The sequence below is a fragment of the Myxocyprinus asiaticus genome, chromosome 17 (genome assembly GCF_019703515.2).
Source record: "Myxocyprinus asiaticus isolate MX2 ecotype Aquarium Trade chromosome 17, UBuf_Myxa_2, whole genome shotgun sequence".
NCBI classification, from domain to species: domain Eukaryota; kingdom Metazoa; phylum Chordata; class Actinopteri; order Cypriniformes; family Catostomidae; genus Myxocyprinus; species Myxocyprinus asiaticus.
The window spans coordinates 45,748,288-45,773,467 of record NC_059360.1 but is presented as its reverse complement, the minus strand read 5'-3'; the positions used below and the strand labels follow the sequence as shown (position 1 = coordinate 45,773,467).

The following is a 25,180-nucleotide window of genomic DNA, read 5'->3' as shown; positions in this document are numbered from 1 at the left end:
GCTTTTGGGAAACACATCCCTGGTCTTATTTTAAACAAAATAATTCTACAAATGTAGAAATTGAAAAAACTTAATTCTATTATTCTTTTTTTTTAGGAATGACCTATGTTTGAAATTGGCCGAACAGCTGAACCTGTCAAGACAACAATTTTTCGCACCTTGCCGTGTCTGCCCAAACAACGAATGATGAAAAAGTTTATTTTTAAGTCTTAATGACATTCAAACCACCATGCAATTGCATCCCCTCAAACTATTAGTTTAACAGTAAGAATAGTGGCACTTTAATCTTTCAAACATGTCTGAAAATCTGTATGAGACGAACCAGTTCACTAACCAAACCAATGGAACATATTTGTTCCAACACAGCCCGAGTGCATTGGGTATGCCTCACTATGGTGTACCTAATGTAAACTCAATTCAGTCCTCTCCTATATCCCCACGCCTCAACCACGAGCCATTAGCATCTCCCATCACACCAGGAAATGAACTTTCTCCAATGCTTGACATGCCAGACAGTGCTGTGACATGGGATTATAATCAGTTTGGAAGGACTGCCCCCTCATCATGGGGGTCTTCTTCTCAGGACGAACTATCCGAGACCTCTGATTGCTCCCGAATCTACCCTTTCAACTCTACATTGATTTCCAAAGACAACGGCAACGCTCACTGTCCTCAACGGTTGGATTCATTCTCAAAGGCCTTTCCGACAAAGAACCTTTACCTTTTCTTTGGTGATAGTAACAGGACAGATGAAAAGAACTCAGAAAATAATCACATTTCAGGGGTTTTGCAGTTACCTCAAAGTGGAACACTTTCAGAAGGGCTGGATAGACAACCCCTGGAGTCCCCCATTTTTAATCCAGTTGTTTCAATTCAAGCTCAAACACAACCAATATGTGATCAGTCAGGGTTCCGTTCACCAGACATCCCATTGCGTGGTACTTACCATAACCACCAGCAGTTTCATTATGGATACCAGCAACATAAACCAAAAGTAACCAACATGGAGCAGGTCAACAGGGGTCTCCATAAGCCACAAAGCCCTTGGCATCCTCAACAAGGCTATCAAGTCCATCAAAGTCATCTAACGCCTTATCCAAGGACCTTGCATCAACAACAACAGCTTCATTTACAACATAGAGGAACATTTGCATGTAAAACTCATCTAAACACTCAGGAGGCCTATGATTCTTCTCAATCACCAACTTACGGCCACAATCAAGACTTTAAGACTCCGGAGCAGCAGACCTTGCAAGGCAGTCATAGCTTGAACCTTCCATCTCCACATTATCAGGACCAGCAACACATTCGTGCACTTTCCCATCAAAACGATCCTTTTCTACACCAACAGCCTCAGGAACACGTCCAATCAATCTCTCTAAACCAAAGCAGCATGTTTGTTGATGGTCGACTGGCGCCGTTTGACAAACATTCTGCACCCAACACACCAGTGTATTCTAGTCCCCAAGAAGACGGCCAATCTGGTTTCAACTTCCCCAGTAGAAATGAAGATCTTTGCGGTCCACATTATCAGAGCAAGCGTTCAGGAGGCAGTAAAGGTGCTCCACAGATGACTATAAGGGGAGATATTTTTACTCATCTAACCTCACATACACCTCACTGGTCACAGGTACCGTGTCTTTTACTTTATTACTGTATTACTGACTATTTGGTTGTGAACTAAAAGCTTCTTATAAATATATTTTGCTCTTGCAGGCCGCTTCACCTGATATTCATGATGAAGTCATTTCACCACATTACAGGTTTGACAATCAGAATTATATACTGAAAGTTGATGATAACTTAAAAAAAAAAAAAAAAATCACCATCAAGATTTTTGTTGAAAATTTTGACCAACTTATAAGGGAAGGTGTAAAAAAATGGCATATTTTAGAATAATTTTAAGTGCTGAGGCAGGTTACCATTTCTCTAAAAGAGGTTTGTTTTCTGTTTTTATTTACTTATTCTCATGATGTTCTAAACCCGTATGACTTTCTGTGGAAGAAAACAAAGTCATACAATTGTGTAAAGGGTGAGGGTGTGTAAAAATTATTAATTTTCATTTTTGGGCGAACTATACCTAAGAGAAATGGTGACCAGTCAAAGAATGTAATATTATTCTTTATATATATATATATATATATATATATATATATATATATATATATACTATTTATATACTTTTCTTTCACAAATTAATTTAAATACTACTGCAATGTGACAGATTAGGTACAAATATTCCATGTAGTCTCTCAATTAATATGAGGTCATAAAAACTGCATGCATAATAATTACAAAAGCATTATCAAAATGCTGTTTCAAATAGTTTTAGATGGAGTGGAGCATGTCACACCGTAGGACATGTCAACTACCCATACTTTGTAATCAGTGTTAGGGAAGCTACATTGAAACTACAAAGCTAAAAACTACCCATAACCCATAAGTAGTTAACTTACAGTCAAGCTACTCTTTTAAATAGGTAGTTAGCTATACTACAAGTTACTAACAAAAAAACAGCTAACTACATTAAAGCTATTTAAAAAGGAAAATATTTATTAATAAATAAAGATTAGGTTTTAATTGCAGAATTAAATAATAACACCTGATATATATTATTTATTAATGAATTAACTTGAACTTTTTAAACAAAATTTACACTGAATATGAACTAATAAAAATAAAAATAAAATAAAATAAAAAATAAAAAACGTTTTTACATAAATTAGTCAAAATAGTGTGATAAACAGCAGCAATTAACCCCAATATTTCACTTCATAAAAGAACACAGTGACTTCTGGCAAAGTCCCTTTAAGGCTGCGCAGAAGCTCAAGTAATTTAGTGACTCATTATTTGAACTATATTTATATTTAGGTGAAACGGAAGTCTAAATCGCCATGGGTTCCCTCTGGATTTTCCTATGGGTTTTTAAAATATTCATTTATTTATTTATTTTTTGGAGTAAAATAAGGCCAGTAGTAAACATTACTTGACGATACACAACACACAATCATAACTTAAACGTGAGTTTTGAAGCCGTTGTGTGTTTTAAAAAAAAAATGTAATTCAATATGGCTTCAAAATGAACGTGAACAGCTGATGAACAGCTCTATATGTGACAAAACTGTAGCATTTTGTGACTCTACACTGCAACTTGTTGGAAAATGTAGACCGTGACTAGAAAAGCTACACTGTTGTGAAAATAGCTGAGCTAATGTCACGCTTCTGAAAAATTTCAAGATAGTAGTGTCGCTACTTTTAGTTAGTCACTCCCCAACACTGATTATAATATAGTAGTCTCCTTGCAAAAGTCTTTATTTAATTAGAAGTTAATTTGTTTATAAAAGCTGTGTTTGGTGTTAGGGCCGAAACTGGGCTGATGAGCAGGGAGAGGTTACATGCTAAGATGACGTGCACCGTCTGTCAGAGGGAATTCAAGAGTCTTCCAGCCCTGAACGGCCACATGCGCTCCCACGGAGGATGCAGAACACATCAGTCATCACTCAAAATGGTATGAGCCACCAGATTTTATCTTAAAGGGATAGTTCACCCAAAAATGAACATTCTGTCATTATTTACTCAACCTCATGGCATCAAAAAATGCTCACACTGCACTTTATCATAAAACAAAAACATAGTGACCAGGTGTTGTCAAACTCCTAAAAGCACCATTAAAGTTGTGAATACAACAATGCATTTGATTCCAAGTCTTCTGAAGCCATAAGAGGAACAGACTGAAAATGCACTGAAAATTCTCCCCTTCATTGTAGCTTTCGAATCTCATTTGTGTTTCATTATAGTCAAACTTATTATATCACATTAATTTTTGGGTGAACCAGGGACTTAAAACAGTTAAAAGCACGAAAACTGAAAATGAATGAAATATTTTGCAGAACGTAACTGAAAACAAGAACAAAGGTAACTGGTTAATTTCAATAATTTTTTTTTCATGAAACCAAAGAATAAATGGCTTATTACAGTACATTTTTCAGAATTAGACCACTTCCTGTTTCCCAAAAATTAGGCTTCACTCTTTTTAGTAGAACATCATAAGCATGTGCTTTAATTCTGAAGGAAACCGCTGCATCACACATTTCTTTGCCTAATTGCACATTTGAAGATGTAGCCTTCCATGACATGCTGGAGACCTTTTTGGCCACTATATGTAATTACTATATATAGATGCATGATTAATACAGATGCAAGGAGAAATATCCTCATTTGTAAGTCGCTTTGGATAAAAGTGTCTGCTAAATGACTAAATATAATAAATATAAATTTCGAGGTAAAAATTAAATTTCTTAAGTCTTCACTGAATAAACAATATATATGATGAATTAATACAGATTTTACACCTCTGAGTTTTGACTGAGAAGCAGAGCTGTAATTAAAATAACTACAGTTGAAGTCAGAAGTTTACATACACCTTAGCCAAATACATTTAAACTCAGTTTTTCACAATTCCTGACATTTAATTGTAGAAAGCATTCCCTGTCTTAGGTCAGTTAGGATCTCTACTTTATTTTAAGAATGTGAAATGTCAGAATAATAGTAGAGAGAATTATTTATTTCAACTTTTATTTCTTTCATCATATTCCCAGTGGGTCAGAAGTTTACATACACTTTGTTAGAATTTGGTAGCATTGCCTTTAAATTGTTTAACTTGAGTCAAACGTTTTGTGTAGACTTCCACAAGCGTCTCACAATAAGTTGCTGGAATTTTGGCCCATTCCTCCACACAGAACTGGTGTAACTGAGTCAGGTTTATAGGCCTCCTTGCTCTCACACACTTTTTCAGTTCTACCCACACATTTTCTATCAGACTGAGGTCAGGGCTTTGTGATGGCCACTCCAATACCTTGACTTTGTTGTCCTTAAGCCATTTTGCCACAACTTTGGAGGTATGCTTGGGGTCATTGTCCATTTGGAAGACCCATTTGCGACTGCACTTTAACTTCCTGACTGATGTCTTGAGATGTTGCTTCAATATATCCACATCATTTTCCTTCCTCATGATGCCATCTATTTTGTGTAGTGCGCCAGTCCCTCCTGCAGCAAAGCACCCCCACAACATGATGCTGCCACCCCCATGCTCCACAGTTGAGATGGTGTTCTTCGGCTTGCAAGCCTCACCCTTTTACCTCCAAACATAGCAATGGTAATTATGGCCAAACAGTTCCATTTTTGTTTCATCAGACCAGAGGAAATTTCTCCAAAAAGTAAGATCTTTGTCCCCATGTGCACTTGCAAACTGTAGTCTGGCTTTTTTATGGAGGTTTTGGAGCAGTGGCTTTTTCCTTGCTGAGCAGCCTTTCAGGTTATGTCGATATAGGACTCTTTTTACTGTGGATATAGATACTTGTCTACCTGTTTCCTCCAGCATCTTCACAAGGTCCTTTGCTGTTGTTCTGGGATTGATTGGCACTTTTCGCACCAAACTACGTTCATCTCTAGGAGACAGAATTCATCTCGTTCCTAAGTGGTATGATGGCTGCGTGGTCCCATGGTGTTTATACTTGCGTATTATTGTTTGTACAGATGTACGTGGTACCTTCAGGCATTTGGAAATTGTTCCCAATGATGAACCGGACTTGTGGAGGTCCACAATTTTGTTTCTGAGGTCTTGGCTGATTTCTTTTGATTTTCCCACGATGTCAAGCAAAGAGGCACTGGGTTTGAAGGTAGGCCTTAAAATACATCCACAGGTACACCTCCAGTTCAGTACACCTCCTATCAGATGCTAATTGGCTAATTGTCTAAAGGCTTGACATCCTTTTCTGGAATTTTCCAAGCTGCTTAAAGGCACAGTTAACTTAGTGAATGTAAACTTCTGACCCACTGGAATTATGATATAGTCAATTAAAGGTGAAATAATCTGTCTGTAAACAGTTGCTGGAAAAATTACTTGTGTGATGCACAAAGTAGATTTTCTAAGCGACTTGCCAAAACTATAGTTTGCTAATATTAAATCTGTGGAGTGGTTAACAAATTAGTGTTAATGACTTCAACCTAAGTGTATGTAAATTTCTGACTTCAACTTATAATTAAAATAAAATAATGTATTTTATAAAAGTCCAAACGTGCCCACGCAGTGTGTGCATGAATGCAGGAGAGAGATGTAGGATATTAATTGATTTTTTAATATTTTGGGGAATATATTTAATACAAGAAATACATTTATTAAAAAGACGTTATTTTTAAAAGACATCATTAACCGTTCTTTTATTTCGTTCTAACCAGCTACCAATTGGAAAGGAGGCTGCAGAATACCAGAACTGTAACGAAAAAATACAGTTTCTGCTCAGAATGAACCGAAATGAAAAACATTATGTTTTTAGTGCTTGGGGTGAACTATCCCATCAAGTAGAAACCTATTGCCTTAACCTGTTGATGCTCATTGACCCCACCCATGGGTTTGACTTAACTTTGCTTAAATTAGTTCACATTTACCATATAGTGTGCTGTTAAAAATTGTTCATAATGTTGACAAATTATACATCTTTATAATATGTCAACATTATTAACTATTTTTTGACTAGACTATATAGTATATGTGAACTAATTGAAGCAAAGTGACATCAGTTCTGGGGGGGGGGGGGGCATGCACATCAACAGGTTAAGTATATTGATTTTTGCAATTTCTTTTAGCAGAAAGATGGACAGATTCATCTGTCTAGTGGGGTTTCTCAAATAAAGCCCATCATCTTACCAGTGTCCGTTCCGGTGAAGGATTGCCTGGTCAACTCCAAACTTAACCTTGGTCTTCAGTGTCACCAGAAAGAAGATGACCCACGTGCCTTAATTAAGTCTTGTGCACAGTCACCCCTCCCTTCAGTACAAAACCATCCTTCCTGTGTGAGTTTTTTTTTTTTTTTCTACATTCGTAAAGGTATTTTCAGCCACTGTTTTGAAATTTAAAAGAGCTTTAATGTTGCGATCTTGAAACATCACTTCAGCATTTTGAGGATTTATATGGTTTGCAACATCTGAGGATAAAGTTGATTTGTTACAGATCTTTTGTTGTGTTGCATTGTGTTTTAAATCCTTAAAAAAAAAATCAATTTGCCAAATAAAAGGCTAGAAGAATGAGAATGTCTCTCCCCATAATGCCACCTACCAAAGACTGGCAATAGAGCGCAACAGCTGGGTTCAGGAAGAAAATAATCCCATTCATTATATCCATGGGCGGATTGATTATTAATGATAACTTATAAACGTTTAAAGGCAGATCTACCGTGAGCTGTGAAGTTGTTAATCGATGGTATATGCCTCAGTTGAAGCCATTAGTCCACATTATTTTAACTTCATTTCTTGGAAATCATGTTTAATAACGGAATTCCTGATGAAGTACTACACTAACCATGATCCTGAAGAGAAAGGTCCACCAATCAGAAAACTGCAGTGAACAAAGCATGCCAAAAGGGCTCTTCAGCGACCACCAACTCCCATGACTAGGCCCGTCGCGATTATCAAATAATCGTCTGATCGCAGTTATTTGATTGAACACGATTATTGTGCACTTCAAATTCCAAACAAATTTTAATGTCCAAATAAGGGAACATACAAATGGCGTGAACGGTGTGTTTGTGTGTCATTCAGTTGAACTCAGAGCATCACTGAGCTGCACCACAGTCAACTGGAGCAGCTCCAGTCCAGAAGAGTGCATGAAGAGTTCTCAAGCATTCTGATGTGCGCGGCATCAACAGGGGCTCACACCAAACTCCTGCGATAATACAAATGTACAAATATTTTATAGTGCACACAAAGCACTCCGGCTTCACTGTAAGCGATCGTGTAATGGCAAATGATGCTGATCACAACAGGTTCATACAGGCAGTGTTAATGGCATGCAGTGACACAGAGGAGAAGCACGCTTACTCTATTTCTGTGGAGTGAAAAAAATGATGAAATTAAATCTCAAAGGTTTTGCATCATGAGAAATAAGGGCCTGTGGGTTTGATCAGAGCATTTAAATAATGTGTGAAAGTTTAGAAATGATGAATTATGAAATATTTTACTATTGCATAATATAATATTATATATAATACAAAGATATCAAAATAATTATTTATATAATACAATTTATAACACAGGGTGCCCCCCTCCTCCAAAAAAAACAGGGCCACTAAGTTTGATTGCTCATATCTTAAAATTCATAAAGGCATTTGCACGATATTTGGCGTACTTCTATGACTTGTTGTAAACAACAAAATGACATCACTGTAATGGTGAGCAGCAACTTGCTACAAATAAATAAATAAGTAAACAGTTTAGCTAAGTTTTCAGTAGCAGCAAACTTAAGGCCAACGTATACTTTGGGTGTGCGCATTGCGGATCCCTCCGAGCCCAGTATGTGTGGCGCAAATTGCATCATCAGCACCTAGATTTACTTGACTCGCGCACGAGGTCCTTGACTGTGCGCACCTTCTGCGCATGCGCTGGCCATTGACTGTGCTAAAAGAGTGTCACAAAGCAGTTGTAGTGCGCATGCATCCAACATGTTCCTATTCATTCGAGGTCAGAAAAGTATACTCACAAAGGCCACGAGGCGATCCAGAACGTGCAAAAACGAAGTATACCTGGGCCTTTATGTGCTTCTCTTTCGCCATATGGACCTGTTTTTTTCTTAGAAGTGTGTTACAAGTCAAGGATGGAAACTGATTACCTTTCCTCAAAATATGCTGTTTTGAATAATATTTTTAAAAAAAAGGCAATTATGAATTTGTGCAGATCCGATGACTTTTATTTTTCGGGGTTGAGGGGTGTCCAACATGTACCAATCAGGTTATAAACATGAGTGCTCCGAAGAGGTTTTGTTTCTAAGTGAATTTATAAGTTAATTATCAGAAGTAAATCAACCATTAATGCCAACCTTATATGAATATGCTGCCTGAGTTTTTGCTTTTGCTCAGCTGTTCGCAACTTTGCATTAGTGATGTGTCGTTCGTGGACGAATCGTTCTCGTTCACCTCCATACACTGACTAATTTTTCATTCATTGACATCTCTCCCTTTCGAAGCCAATGGACACTGCTGCTTTTCATGCCTGTAAAGACTGACTATAGCACAAGCAAATAGCATTCGAGTGCACGCTGTGAAGGAGCATATCATGGTTCAAACCGCTGAACGAATACGCCCTTTCACTTAACTAGTCGGTCATTTGAGTCTGAACAATATGAGAGGTGGTTCGTGAACAAATTGAATATACTAATAAACTCGTTTGCAAATGACTCGTGAACGAAGATCTGCTGAACGACTGAATGAGAGGAGTCATGGCATTCATTCAGTTCGGCATGTGCGCATGTGCGTTAAACGAGGAAAGACGGGTGAAATGCACTTAAGACAAGTTTATAGAAATACACAAAAAATAATCCCCAATTTATGAATGTGTAAAAATGACTGAAGACATACAGTAAAAATGACATTAATTACACATGGAAATGTTGTGCTTTGATTCACAGTGTAAGATATTTAGGTTTTTCTTAAACTTTTTGTCGGTCATTTCATTCATGTGAACGAACACAATGTACTGATAACTCATTCACGACCAACATGGACAAATCAGTCATAATGACTGGGAGGAGGAGCTGCATGTCATTCATTCATATCTTCAAACTCGTTTAACAAGAAAAGGGGCTGGATGAATTTTGAATAAAAGTGAGTGATGACCACACATTATAATGACATACGGACATTACTGAAACTCATATTTTATTGTTGTCCTTTTTTTGTATAGCTTGATAAAAAGTAGTGCTCAGCAGTTCACAGTATGATAGATATGCTTTGTTGTCATTTGTGGGGAAAAGCTTATGATGCTTTAACACTCTGCAGTGCTGAAGTCTCTTAGTAGAATTTTAATAAAGGATAATTAGACTTGTTGACTGCTTTAGGTTCATTGCAATTACATAAAAGACGGTCATTTGGCACCATCTGCAGACACAAAGGTGTAACTTGAAGATCTGGCCAGTGAACGAATCAATAAACGAATCTGAACGAATTTTTTTGGTAAACAGAATCAAAAGAATCGATTCACTAAAATGAATCAATATCACCACCGCTACTTTGCATGCTTCAGAAGACCAATCGCTAGAATAATACATTGCATGAATTCATGCGCGTGCACAGGCACAGTTTTATAGTTTTCTGTTTCATAGTTTTTTGCCTATAGTTTCCCAAAATTTTCTCCATTCTGTCCAAGCTACCTAATTTTATAATGTGGTTATGTACAAAAAAAAAAAAAACGTAAGAGCATGGGGGAGGGAAATCTGGCCCAAATGTTGTTGAGGGAGTGGGGGGGGGGGGGGGGGGGTGTCGCTGTTCTTTTCTGCATATCGCTGCCCCCTTCGGTATATCACGGCGCCATTTTGTGGCCCGTTCTACATAACGTGGCGGCCCATTTCAGCTTATCGTGGCCCATTCAGCCCCGTTTCGTGGTCGGCCCTTCAAGAAAAGTCCCGGTTCTCCCGATGGCCAGTCCACCCCTGTTTTTTTGTTTTTGGCACCATTCTGAGTAAATTCTAGAGACTGTTGTGCATGAAAATCCCAGGAGATCAGCAGTTACAGAAATACTCAAACCTGCCAGTCTCTAGAATTTACTCTGAATTGTGCCAAAAATAAAAAACATCCAGTGAGTGGCAGTTCTGTGGACGGAAATACCTTGTTGATGAGAGAGCTCAACAGAGAATGGCCAGACTGCTTCGAACTGACAAAGTCTATGGTAACTCAGATAACCGCTGTGTAAAATTGTGGTGAGAAGAATAGCATCTCAGAATGCTATTCTGAGTTGCGGGTTGGTGCTGTTTTGGCAGCACGAGGGGAACCTACACAATATTAGGCAGGTGGTTTTAATGTTGTGGCTGATCGGTGTATATAAACTACAAATATCTAAATGTATTGCCAAAAAAACAAAACAAAACAAAAAAAAAACTCTAAATAGATTGTATCTATACTTAATCAACAACCCTTCAATATGTCCTGCCCTAACTACTTCTTGAAATAGGAAATACATCATCACAGAAAAGCCAGCAGCCATATCACCCTGCAGCTCTTGCCTGGTTGCCTACTATAGCTAAGCAGGGTTGAGCTTGGCTAGTACCTGGATGAGAGACCTCCTGGGGAAAACTAAGGTTGCTGCTGGAAGAGGTATTAGGGAGGCCAGCAGGGGGTGTTCGGTCTGTGTGGATCCTAATGCCCCAGTATTGTGATGGGGACACTATACTGTTAAAAGGCACCATCTTTATGAGGAGATGTTAAACTGAGGTCCTGACTCTCTGTGGTCATTAAAAATCCCAGGGCACTTCTTGTAAATGAGTAGGGGTTTAACCCTGGTGTCCTGGCCAAATTCCCCCCACTGGCCCTTCTCAATCATGGCCTCCTAATAATCCCCATCCATTAACTGGCTCTATAACTCTCCTCTCCACCAATAGCTGGTGAGTGTACTGGCACACTATGGCTGCTGTTGCATCTTCCAGGTGGATGCTGCACACTGGTGGTGGTTGAGGAGATTCCCCTTATACTATGTAAAGCACTTTGAGTGCCTACAAAAGCACTATATAAATGAAAGGAAATATGAATAATTGTTTCTGCATTGACAACTTAATTAACTCACCAATCCATTCTAGATAAAGAGATCAGTGTCGGATGGAGAATGTGCACCAAAGCCGGAGAAGAAAAGATACCGTAACTTTCTGGTTCCATTAATGATTCCTCCACCCAGTGGCGGACAGGAGTCCAGAGGTGCTGTGCTCTTCCGGAGTCTACTGCGGTCAGCTAGCAGCACGGGAGATGATGTGCCTTACACCCCTCCACCCATGCTCAGCCCTGTACGCCCCGGGTCAGGCCTCTTCACTGCAGTCAATGGAAGGGGCAAGATTGGTGGGGCAGAGTCTGCCATAAATGCGCACCACTCTCCAGCTAGTAAGTGTTAATGTTTCGATTTAATTAATTGGGGTCTATATATATTATAGATCATTGTTGACATTATTACAGTTTCTGTTATTGATCATTGCTAGTATTAGTGGTGTTTGCTAAAGGCACTGTAGCTCATACTTAAGGTCAGAGATTTAAAGAAAGTTTGAGAGCGTAGGGAGAACGATTGATTCAATCATTCATGGGAGTGGGCGGTCATTGCAGAGCTCTTTTAGCAAGCTTTGATGGCCGTGTTTCTCTGATTGGTAGATCATTCTCTGTTGGATCATGGGTAGTGTAGTTCTTTACCAGGAATACCTGTAATAAACAAAAAAAATGTTTTTAATGAAGTTGAAATAATGTGGACTGATGGCTTCAACAGAAGCATATATAATCAATAAACAACCTCGGAGCTCACGGTAGGTCTGTCTTTAAAGGTTTATAAGTTAGCGTTAATAATCAGTTCCCCTATGGAAAAAAATTTATGGGATTTTTACTTCCGGAACCAGACTCTTGAGTGCTATAGTGTCTGTAAACAGTGGCACATCACAGTTGCTTTTCTCATCATATGCATCTATAACTAACAGGTGATATGGACGGCTGTGTGGTGACTTCAGCGGAGAAAGCAATTAATGTAACACCGTAAGGATTTGATCTGTTTTATAATCAAGCTACAAAAACAACATTAGTTACAAACACCATCTGTTGCTCACTGTCAGTCAACTGCTGGTCAGTCACTGCATTTTGCATTGTCACTGCAGTCGGATTAACATTGGCGAGGAATTTCAAGCCACCATCCCAGGAATGAAGAGTCGGTCCATTACAGGGGAAGATACCCATAATGCTGTTCTTCTATGGACACCCACTGAAGACCTGGAGAATGCAGATAACCAGCAGAAAGGTAACACCAGTGCCTTTAACCCTTTAAGCTCGGAATGGCCCGCTGTGAAAACTTCAATCTTGACCAACACAAAATAGGTATCATTTTAAAGCTTAGAAGCTGTACTGTACAATGCATGTAGGCATTATGACCAAAACTGAACAAGTACTTTGAAACACTTTTGATTTGTCTGCAAATTTCAATGTGTACAGACAAAAATATAGCGAGTAATAGCTAAGTGCATGTCTTTTACATACATGTTACATGTAAACAGGTGTTGCTTATAAGCCGTGTTTCCGCTTATATTTTCACGAAAAATAAACAGAATATAAAACAGCATTACTTATAGGAGGGGATTCCCATTAAAATGAGAATCACACACACAACATAATCAGATGCATAGATCATTAGATAATCCACATGAAGCACAATGTGCACACAGCACATAATGTGATATCTGGCATAAAACACATTAGCTTTCCTGGATCAGATGACTTAATCAGAAATTATGTAGTATATTGTCCAGCATCATGGAACATTAAACCAGTTGTATTAGGATTCAGATCACTACAACCAGAGGTGGAAGTCATCCAGATATGGGCAGAAAGGATCCTTGACTAATTACATATGGCCACCAGGATATGGCGGCTAGTACATAACACAGACTCAATGATGACTCAAATGACACAGAATGGAACTGAATGAGATTTCGTTACTCATGCTTGCATGCTTTGGAAAGAGAACATATCTTTAGTCATTGTTTTATTTGCATGTGTAATTAGTTCTTATGTACAATTATTATGTTTAATTTGTTTGGAGAGGCTTTTAAACACATGGAGATGTTTTTGGACACTAGGATAAATTATTTTTGTAATTTTTATATAATTTTTGATTGCTTTGTCGCATCAAGTTACAGTTGACATGATTGGGAACAAAACAAAATCAGTTTTTCAGAGCTAACATATTTATACCCAGAGATAAATAATGTCAAATCAGAAAAATGTATGTGAATTTTTGTTACTTTTTTGTAGCAGAGTCTGATAATTTATTATAATCTATATGTTTATCATTTTTTGAAAAGTTTTCTTTAAAATGATACCAAACAGTTGGATACCAAACAGTTGACCCTCTTTATTTGTTGTTGTTGTTGTTGTTGTTTTTTTGTAGAGATTTAAGCCTTTGATTTTGGTCATGCCAAAACACCTGCAGTGTTTAAAGGGTTAATTTAATTAACTTTTGTGCTGAAATACTTAAGTCAAGCATTAAGCCGATAGAGTCTGTGTGTTACAGTAATTTTATAATGAGTGTTTTTTGGCACAATTCAAAATGGACCGTGGTAAAATCCTTCCGCACAGAAATATAGTATATTAAACTAACTGTAGACTGTTTATGACTGCCAAGCAACATACATAGTAACTTGGCACATTAATATAAAATTCAACTCCTTTTGTGGTTACAGGTGTGTGTGTCTGTTGGTTACTTAATGTGACTCCGCTAATAAGATATTAGAGTAGAAACTAGCCATAGTTTATGTATTTCTTGTGCAAACCAATAAATAAATAACATTATTTGTCTATCTGATTATGTTATTCCCATTTTAGTGGACAATCTTCTGAAAATGGCTTGTTCTAGTGTACTACCAGGAGGGGGAACTAACACTGAATATGTCCTTCATTGTCTCTTTGAATGCAAAGGAGATATTATGGTGAGTAGCATACTGTATATGTATATACAGATTTTATTTTATATAATATACATATACTATATATATATATATATATATATATATATATATACACACACATATTTAATTTATATTATATATACACAATATACACTGTATATATATATATATATATATATATATATATATATATATATATATATATATATATATATATGTCATGGAATGTCAGAGACAGGACCCAAACGCAGACTGAAAATAAATGGGGAATGTATCACAATTCCTGACATTTAATTGTAGAAAACATTCCCTGTCTTAGGTCAGTTTTGATCACTACTTTTTTTTCAGAGATAAAAAGTGAAATGTCTGAATAATAGTAGAGAGAATGATTCATTTCAGCTTTTATTTCTTTCATTACATTCCCAGTGGGTCAGACATTTACATACACTTTGTTAGTATTTCGTAGCATTGCCTTTAAATTGTTTAACTTGGGTCAAATGTTTTGGGTAGCCTTCCACAAGCTTCTCACAATAAGTTTCTGGAATTTTGGCCCATTCCTCCAGACAGAACTGGTGTAACTGAGTCAAGTTTGGAGGCTTCCTTGCTTGCACATGCTTTTTCAGTTCTGCCCACAATTTTCTATCGGATTGAGGTCAGGGTTTTGTGATGGCCACTCCAATACCTTGACTTTGTTGTCCTTAAGCCATCGTAACAGTTAAAGGACAGGCAAGGAGGAGGGAACCGGCCGAATAGTAAAAATTTAGTTCTAATGAGAAACTTAACTTAAAACAAACATAAGCAAACACAGACACACATGCAACGCGGCCACATGCGTCTCTCTCTCTCTTGAACCGGCATCTCCGGCTGCCCCTTTTCTCGCTCTCCTGCTGATCAGCTGATTCACGGCCCGGCCACGCCCTCCTCCTTGTCACACTCCTCCTCTGCCCGATTCAGGCCGGGGTGCCACCGGTCAGACTAACTCCCCCCCCATCTCTGGGTGGGGGGGGCGCTGCCCTCCCAGCCGTTCTGTCTGGGGGAGAGATGAGGGGAGGCGTGGGGAGAGGGAAAGGGCGAGCGGAGACAAAGAGAGAGAGAGAGAGAGAGAGAGAGAGAGAGAGAGAGAGAGAGAGAAGAACTTGCTCGCCGGCTCCTGGACGCGCTATTGCCCGGTCCTCAACTGCTCCTCCGCTCTCTGGTGGACACCAGCTCACTCCTCCCCTTCTCGGCAGACAGTCACGGTTCCTCCGGCTCTTGGCGGCCGGCAGCGACCCCTCCGTCCCGAGGCAGATGGCCGCAGCTGCTCCCCTGGCGGATGGCAGCGGCAAGGACTCTGCAACAGTGCATCCCTCCTCCCTCCCAGGTTCCAGCACTACTGTAACAGTTAAAGGACAGGCAAGGAGGAGGCAGGAACTGGCTAAACAGTAAACAAAGTTTTAATGAGAAACTTAAAACAAACATAAAAAAAAAAACACAGACACACCTGCATCGCGGCCGCGTGCGTCTCTCTCTCTCTCAAACCGGCATCTCCGGCTGCCCCTTATCTCGTTCTCCTGCTGATCAGCTGATTCAGTTCTGGCCATGCTCCATCACGGCCACGCCCTCCCCCTCATCACAGCCATTTTGCCACAAATTTGGAGATATGCTTGGGGTCACTGTCCATTTGGAAGACCCATTTGCGACCGAACTTTAACTTCCTGGCTGATGTCTTGAGATGTCAATATATCCAAATAATTTTCCTTCCTCATAATGCCATCTATTTTGTGAAGTGCACCAGTCCCTCTTGCAGCAAAGCAACCCCACAACATGATGCTGCCACCCCCATGCTTCACGGTTAGGATGGTGTTCTTCAGCTTGCAAGCCTCACCCTTTTTCCTCCAAACATAACGATGGTCATTATGGCCAAACAGTTCAATTTTTGTTTCATTAGACCAGAGGACATTTTTCCAAAAAGTAAGATCTTTATCCCCATGTGCACTTGCAAACTGTAGTCTGGCTTTTTTATAGCGGTTTTGGTGCAGTGGCTTTTTCCTTGCTGAGCAGCCTTTCAGGTTATGTCAATATAGGACTCTTTTTACTGTGAATATAGTTACTTGTCTACCTGTTTCCTCCAGCATCTTCACAAGGTCCTTTGCTGTTGTTCTGGGATTGATTTGCACTTTTCGCACCAAACTACGTTCATCTCTAGGAAACAGAATGCGTCTCCTTCCTGAGTGGTATGATGGCTGCGTGTTCCCATGGTGTTTATACTTGTGTACTATTGTTTGTACAGATGAACGTGGTACCTTCAGGCATTTGGAAATTGCTCCCAAGGATGAACCAGACTTGTGGAGGTCCACAATTTTTTTTTCTGAGGTCTTGGCTGATTTCTTTTGATTTTCCTATTATGTCAAGCAAAGAGGCACTGAGTAGGCCTTAAAATACATCCACAGGTACCCCTCTATTTCAGTACACCTCCTTTCAGAAGCTAATTGGATAATTGTCTCAAGGCTTGACATCATTTTCTGGAATATTCCAAGCTGCTTAAAGGCACAATTAACTTAGTGTATGTAAACTTCTGACCCACTGGAATTGTGATATAGTCTATTAAAAGTGAAACAATCTGTCTGTAAACAATTGTTGGAAAAAACGACTTGTGTGATGCACAAAGTAGATGTCCTAAACGACTTGCCAGAACTATAGTTTGCTAATATGAAATCTGTGAAGTGGTTAAAAAATGAGTTTTAATGACTTCAACCTAAGTATATGTAAACTTCTGACTTCAACTGTATATATATTTAATTTCTATTATATATACACAATATACACTTTTTAAAAATAAAATAATATATATATATATATATATATATATATATATATATATATATATATATAAAATATATTTTATCTTCCAGAATACCCTTGAAAGACTTCTCTTGCCAACACTATGGAAAAATGGATCCAGCGTTAAAACAGACTATCATTACGCAGGTGTGACTGGTCTTGTAACTATTCAAAAGATCTTGTACCTAAACATTTTCAAGAGCTTTATCTTTGTCTTTCTTTTACTGCAAATGGTGATCTCATTTATAAGAATTCCTTCCTGAGGAAGTATGATGATATCATAAGATAACTGGTAAAGGAACATAAAATATGAAATGCACCACATTACAATATTTCCTCTTCTCTTGCCGCCAACTAGGCTCAGATAAGTGGACTCTTCAAGAAAAACGGCAGCTGAACAAAGCACTTTTAATTCATCACAGAGACTTCTATCTAGTCCAGAAAATGGTAGTTGCAGTGCTGCAATAATTATTAAAACAGTCCTATGTTTTATATTAAATAAGTACACATTTGTCCATGAATGCATAATATACATTCATGTTTGTTTTGCGGACTGTGATTTTGTTTTAGGTCAAGACGAAGTCAGTCTCTCAGTGTGTTGAATACTATTACACGTGGAAAAAGCGTTTGCGTCTGTGTACAAGAGTTAGTACAACTACGAATACACCTGTTCATAATCGGCAGGTGAGTTACAGTTCAGACCAGTTGTCTTGTCTGTCATACTTTGTTTCTTTTGTAGTACATATCTGTTAGATTTGAGCTCTACGTAAATGTTAAGTACCAAACAAAATGTATTTGGGTACTTTGTATGTATAAATATCATTATATTGCAAAAAACAAATATTAAAGCAAGTGGCATCTGCAAACAAATGATGCTAGAGTTCTATTTCTGAGCCATTTTTGCTCAATTACTTAATCAGCTGGTGTCTCAGCGATTTGTAGTGGATGTATAAAGTCAGTTACCCTCAAGTTCACAGAAGTATAGTTCAATCTAACAAATTTCTTTTTGTGAAATGTTTTGCTTGAAAAGTGTGCTTGAGCTTTCTTTCTTTAAAGTAAATGCCACTTAGTTTGATATTTTGTAATTTAACGCAATAACATTCATACATTTAAGTGTCCAAATACATTTTGGACCCATTTTTTATGCCTATATGCCATGAATTAGGGGGATTGGGCGATGAGCACCACCGCAGGACTGGACAAAGAAGCAAAGTGCCAAACTAGGAACTCTGAATTATCAGACAACTCCAACACTTTGTTTGTCTGTGAAGTGTCAAACTCTGTGAGTATCTGTGAGCTAATGTACTTCCGTTCTGAAACCTCTGGGTTCTTTCTCCATTTCCTGTCATTGACTAGTATGCCCACACCTTTTCTCTACAATGCTGTTTACTGCCTCCGCATTCTCTGAAACTGGATGTACTCACTGATCTGTACATCCTGCTAGGGCTGAACGATTTGGACAAAAACTCTAATTGCAATTATTAAAAAATATATTGTGATTGTGATTTGAACTACGATATGATTATTAACATTTAAAAAAAAAAAAAAATAGCAAGTGTTTTATTTTGGCCAAAATGAAAGGGATTCAAGGGATGAAATGGAAGTGTGAAAACTCTCTCATTATTCACTTACCCTGATGCCATCCAGATGTGTATGACTGTCTTTCTTCAGCAGAACACAAATTAATATTTTTAGAAGAATATAGAGCTCTGGCAGGTCCTTATAATGCAAGTACACAGGTGCCAGCACTTTCAGGGTCCAAAAGTCATATTTAGGCAGCATAAAAGTAATCCATGTGACTCCTGTTGATCAATGAATGTCTTCTGAAGCGAATCGTTAGGTTTATGTAAGAAACAAGTCGATAATTAAAAAGTTTTAACTTTAAGTTGGCGCTTCCATCAAGGTCTCTGATGCTGTTTGAAATGGCCGAACTCTCGCGTGGTGTTCGTTCTTCTGTTTTAAATAAGTGCCACTTCCAAATTCTTACATGAACTCGCTGACACGCTTACATCATGCTTTGCGTCAGCAGCTGAGTCGTGTGGATTACTTTATTGCAGCCTAAATATGACTTTTGGACCGTCAAAGGGCTGGCACCCATGTACTTCTATTATAAGGAACTGACAGTGCTCTAACTTCTAAAAATCCTAATTTGTGTTCTGCTGAAGAAAGACAGTCATACACATCTGGGATGGCATAAGGGTAAGTGAATAATAAGATAATTTTCATTTTTGGGTGAACTAGTCATGGGCAAACATGCCCTGCTGCCAATAGAAATACTGTTCAAGAAAGTTTGTTTACACCTGAGTCCTCTTAAAAAGAACCAGACTAAATTAATAAAATATACAGTGGAAAAAACAAACAAAAACAGATTCACATCACCTTCACATTGTATCTGTTCAATGTGTACCTGTATTTGTCAACTTTGTGATCGGGTTTTAGCCCACTTTTCATCACTATTTTGTGGAACCCAATATATGGACCCTTTTCACACTTCCGCGTTCGCAAAGTGGAAGTCGTCATAGTTGGGTAAATGCAACTGTGGCCTTTGCCGAGGTGTATGTGTTTTCACAGTCATTAAAAGTTTTTCCTGCATTAACATTTGGAGACGTTGACCACATCGGCCATCAACGGTTAAATCTAAACTTGCAAGTTGTTTTCAAGGGTTATCTGCACGAATACAAAGGTAAATTGATAAAAATTGATTATTATTGAGAGGTTGTGCATTCAATCAGCAGGCACATATTTATGTATTAAAGGAATGATCTACAAATCTGTCACCATAAATTGCAAAAATGCAAAAAAGAGGACACAGTTAACAAATCTGCTACTTGGTGAAACTAATACCTGTATCAATCTGTGCTCTTTTTTCTCACAGAATAAAATAATTGCATGTCCATTTTTATATTTATTTGGTAAGAAGCCATTTAATAAACAGGAAACCCAATTTGCACTTTATGCCAGAGGTCGACCGATAGTGCATTTTACAGATACGGATTACTAAGGAAGTGCAAACAGCCGATAACAGATTAATCGGCCGATAGTTTTAAAAATCAACTTATAGAATGTTTCCTAATAGTCGCATTTTTCTTTGCATGCCCTCACTTCAATTTTAAACACTTGATTATCTAATCAAAATAACAAAATATGCATTAAAGTGAATATAAAAATATGCATGAATATTGGCAATGGTGAAAGATTTAGAATGAGCTCTTAATTCACATTGAATTCAGTGCACTCTTTCACACTGTAAAAAAACAACAACTATGAGCATATATGTTTGCAGATAACCGATAGTTCCAAAAAGCAACTATATGCACCGATTAATCGGGAAAACCAATATATGTCAGTCTACCACTAATTCACGCCAAGGAATATTTTCCAATAATGACAAGCTGACTGTATATTATCCCTTAAGTGTTTTTGTTCTTAAAGCAGATGAATGGAGAAACGTGGAACCAGAACAATGTCGGGCTGCTCTGTAGATCTCCAGCAGAACACAAAACTTCTACTTTGACTCAGGCATTGGGTTCGGCTTCTGTGAGAAGTTCACCTTCCAACAGCACCACCAGTGGAGATACTGATTCAGCCCTCATATTTCCCTGCACTGAGTGTGGAAAGTAAGCTACATTCTGAGTCAAAGCAGAAACATCTCAATACAGTTCTGAATCATAGTGGTTTTGGTCTGATTCATGATATGCCTCGTTTCATAGGGTGTTTATGAAGGTGAAGAGTCGAAATGCCCATATGAAGACACATCGTCAGCATGAAGACGCACAATTGAGGCAGTTTCCTAGGGTTCCTGAACAAGCTAATGTCATCATGACACCTGGCTGTCCTGTTACACCACTAAAGCAACCCCTAAGCCTTCATTCTTTACCTTTTGATAGTATTGCAGAAGTCAAAACTTTAAATGCAGAGTCTGTCCAGGAAATAGATTGCCATCTGAAAAAACTTCCTGTCCTACAGAGTCCGATGGACTATATGACCCAAGGTTCAGTTCACTGAAAAGCAACACAGTAAATTGTAGCCAGTAAAACAAACTGTTTTATATAAATGACATAACCACATGTATATTAAAACTAAGAGTATGAAACATCTTTTTAAATGTAAAAAGTACATAATGTGTATTGTTTTATCTGCTTTGAATCTTCGATATCTGTGAATTATTTGACTTTGTCTCACATTTAATTTTTAATAAACCACCAGGATGCTCAGTGATTATCAAATACTCTCCCATTCGCAATTACTCTCACAATTATTACGTCAGTCTTATTATTATGGATGCTAACTGCATTTAATATCCATATATCTCAAGAAAAAATTTCTGTTTGCTGCCTGGTGGACATCTTTCATTCACTTTGAGGTATAAAATATAGATTGCGCTTTGTTTAGTCAGCTTATCTGAATCTTCTCGTACACATCATGTATTCTGTAATTTATCTGTCCATTTTATTTGGTCATTTTCAAAATACTATCAGGATTCTTAGTGATTAGCAAACACTCACATTCTAGTGTTTCCCCTATATGCAATCAGGAGCGGTGCACCACGGCTGCTGAATTATGAGCGCCTCTATTATCTATTGACATTTCACATGGTTCATTAATATCCATGACGCAATGTAACACTTGCACCAGTCAGTTGCGTGCTTTCTACACTGCGTGCAGTTGAGTGGCACACCTGTATGAAGCGAAAGGGACCCCACCACATACACACAAATACACGCATGTATTCACAGTGACATCACCGTATAGCAGCCCATCAAATCAAATCAAATGTGAGTTCCTCAGTGATGTGGACACCGAGGAACTTGAAGCTGCTGACTCTCTCCACTGGTGTTCCATTGATGGTGATGGGGCTGTGTTCTCTTTCTCTTCTTCTGAAGTCCACCACAAGCTCCTTTGTCTTGCTGATGTTGAGTGGGAGGTTGTGCTCCTGACACCAGCGTGTCAGAGTGTGTACCTCCTCTCTGTAGGCTGTTTCATCATTGTCAGTGATCAGACCTACCACCATCGTATCATCAGCAAACTTAATGATGGCTTAATGAGCTATGTGTTGCCACACAGTCATGTGTGTACAAGGAATACAGGAGTGGGCTGAGAACACAGCCCTGTGGGGCTCCAGTGTTGAGGGTCAGTGATGAGGAGATGTTACTGCCCATTCTAACTACCTGGCATCTGCTTGACAGGAATTCCAGGATCCAGCTGCACAGCGAGCTGTTTAAGCCCAGAGCCCGGAGTTTCTCATCAAGCTTGGAGGGCACTATGGTGTTGAATGCTGAGCTGTAGTCTACAAACAGCATTCTCACATATGTGTTCCTTTTTTCCAGATGGGAGAGAGCAGTGTATAGTGTAGATGCAATGGCATCATCAGTGGAGCGGTTGTTGCGGTAAGCAAACTGCAATGGGTCCAGTGATGGAGGCAGCACAGAGCAGATGTAATCTCTGATTAGTCTCTCAAAGCATTTGCTGATGATGGAGGTCAGAGCAACAAGACGCCAGTCATTTAAGCAAGTGATTTTGGATTGCTTTGGTACAGGCACAATGGTGGACGTTTTGAAGCATGTGGGGACCACAGACAAGGAGAGGGAAAGGTTGAAAATGTCCGTAAAACACCAGCCAGTTGGTTCACGCACGCTCTGATAATGCGGCCCGGAATGCCGTCTGGATCCGCGGCTTTACGGATATTCACCCGTCGGAAGGATCGGGTTACATCCGCTACAGAGACGGATAGTGAACTAACCTCTGTAGCTTCGGTCGCAAGAGCTCTCTCCACGAGGGTGGTGTTATTTCCCTCGAAATGAGCATAAAAAGTATTTAGCTCATCCAGGAGATAGGCAGCGGTGTTCACAGCAGAGTTTTTATTCCCTTTAAAGTCTGTGATGATATTAATTCCCTGCCACATGCTTCTAGAGTTGGTGGTGTTAAACTGTCCTTAAATCTTGTTCCTGTACTGGCGTTTTGCTGCTCTGATAGTTTTGCGGAGGGCATAACTGGCTTGTTTATGCTCCTCTGCATTCCCGGAATTCAAAGCGGAGGTCCGCGCATCAAGTGCCGCACGAACATTGCTGTTAATCCAAGGTTTCTGGTTGGGGTAGATCCGTATTGTTTTGATCGGAACAACATCCTCTATGCACTTTCTGATGAAACACATTACGCTATCAACGTAAAGCTCGATGTTGTCATCAGAGGCGGACCGGATCATCTCCCATTCCGCGTGATCAAAACAGTCTTGTAGCATAGAGTCTTATTGGTCTGACCAGCACTGGATCGTTCTGAGGTGGGTGCTTCCTGTTTCAGTTTCTGCCTGTAAGCGGGCAGAAGCAGAACGGACGAGTGGTCAGATTTGCCAAATGGTGGGCGGGGGAGGGATTTGTAGCCATCCCGGAAGGGAGAGTAGCAATGGTCCAAAACCTGGTCCCCTCGTGTGTTGAAACTGATATGTTGGTGGTATTTTGGTGCGATTGATTTGAGATTGGCTTTGTTAAAGTCCCCGGTCACAATGAACGTGGCCTCAGGGTGCGCGGTTTCCTGCTCACTTATACTTCCATATAGTTCCTTGAGTGCCCGGTCTGTGTCGGCTTGTGGCAGGATGTACACAGCAGTGATAATGACCGCTGTGAATTCCCTTGGTAGCCAGAATGGTTGACACAGAAGCATGAGAAATTCCAGATCAAGAGAGCAAAAAGACTTGATAGAATGTACGTTCCTCTGATCACACCAGGATTTGTTGATCATAAAACATACACCACCACCTGAGAGGTATTTTGCTCTGTCCGCTCGGTGCACGGAGAACCCAGCGTGTTCGATGGCTGAATCTGGAATCTCAGCAGACATCCAAGTTTCTGTAAGGCAGATAATGGCAGCAGTCCCTCGTCTCTCGTTGGAAAGAGATCCACGCTCTCAGCTCGCAGAGCTTGTTGTCCAGAGACTGAACATTTGCTAGTAGAATACTGGGTAGCGGAGGTCGATTTGCGCGACATCTTACTCTGATGAGAACGCCGGCTCTATTTCCCCTTTTCCTTCTGCATTTCTGCGGCCGGACTGCCCAGACAAAGGGCTCCGCTGCCGTATTTGTAAACAGTAGGTTGGCATTGAGGAATTTGAATTCCAGTTTACGGTGTGTAATTGCAGAACCAATGTCCAAAAGTGTTTGTCTGTCATAGACAATAAGGCAGGCAACATCCAAGACAAAAAACATAAGAACTGTAAACAAAACAAACAAAAAACTACAATGTTGTATCGGAGCTCGCAACGCAGCAGCCATACTCGGCGCCATCTTGAGTCAACTAAGGTTGTTCGTGAGTGCCTACACAAATGAAAAGGTCGCACCGGTGTTTCTACAGAGTTTGCCAACACTCACTGAATGTGTGCAACATGTCCATTTTCTGTTTCGTAAGAGAAACAGCAAACGCTCCAAAAGCAGAATGTAACAGTGCTAGCCACTACCTGGATCGATTATCAGCCGGCTCAATGAACAGAGCAGCACTAGCGCAGAGCAGTCTCACCCACACAGAGCAAATCATTATAAACAACTCCGCGAGACGTTGAACTAATTTGAATTTGGCAGTGGAAAACCCTTAGTGTCTTGCCTTGGTGATTAAACAAGTTTAAAACCATATTTATCGGCACACCATTATAAACAACACTGACCAGCCACAACATTAAAACCACTGACAGATGAAGTAAATGGGCAAGCGTCAGGATCTGAGCGACTTTGACAAGGGCCAAATGTTGTTTCCAACTTATCAGGTACAATGTTTCTAAATAATTACGCCCCTATTTCAACTATCTTTAATGTTTATTTTAAATTCAAGGGCTATTTAAATTTCTCACTATCATTTTTCATGTCCAGACCACTGCAGAAGCAGCCTGTAAACATCATTGTCACGTGAT

At 39.2% G+C, this 25,180-nt stretch overlaps 1 protein-coding gene across 4 annotated transcripts in view; it reads left to right on the top strand.

Moving 5' to 3' along the window:
* Window positions 1–21,514, top strand: part of LOC127455322 (transcriptional-regulating factor 1) — a 29,807-nt gene extending 8,293 nt beyond the window's left edge. For 2 of the 4 annotated variants that reach the window (XM_051723111.1, XM_051723113.1), the window contains 14 exons: window positions 97–1,630; window positions 1,717–1,763; window positions 3,361–3,508; window positions 6,646–6,852; window positions 11,618–11,912; window positions 12,491–12,545; window positions 12,665–12,804; window positions 14,385–14,488; window positions 17,359–17,434; window positions 17,646–17,734; window positions 17,858–17,971; window positions 18,453–18,569; window positions 20,720–20,904; window positions 20,998–21,514. In XM_051723111.1, coding sequence (XP_051579071.1) covers window positions 296–1,630; window positions 1,717–1,763; window positions 3,361–3,508; window positions 6,646–6,852; window positions 11,618–11,912; window positions 12,491–12,545; window positions 12,665–12,804; window positions 14,385–14,488; window positions 17,359–17,434; window positions 17,646–17,734; window positions 17,858–17,971; window positions 18,453–18,569; window positions 20,720–20,904; window positions 20,998–21,292 — 3,207 coding nt within the window. In that variant the 5' untranslated portion in view covers window positions 97–295 and the 3' untranslated portion in view covers window positions 21,293–21,514. The remainder of the gene's footprint in view (window positions 1–96; window positions 1,631–1,716; window positions 1,764–3,360; window positions 3,509–6,645; window positions 6,853–11,617; window positions 11,913–12,490; window positions 12,546–12,664; window positions 12,805–14,384; window positions 14,489–17,358; window positions 17,435–17,645; window positions 17,735–17,857; window positions 17,972–18,452; window positions 18,570–20,719; window positions 20,905–20,997) is intronic. The other 2 variants (XM_051723114.1, XM_051723115.1) reach the window with 2 other exon arrangements.
* The last annotated feature ends 3,666 nt before the right edge of the window (window positions 21,515–25,180 follow it).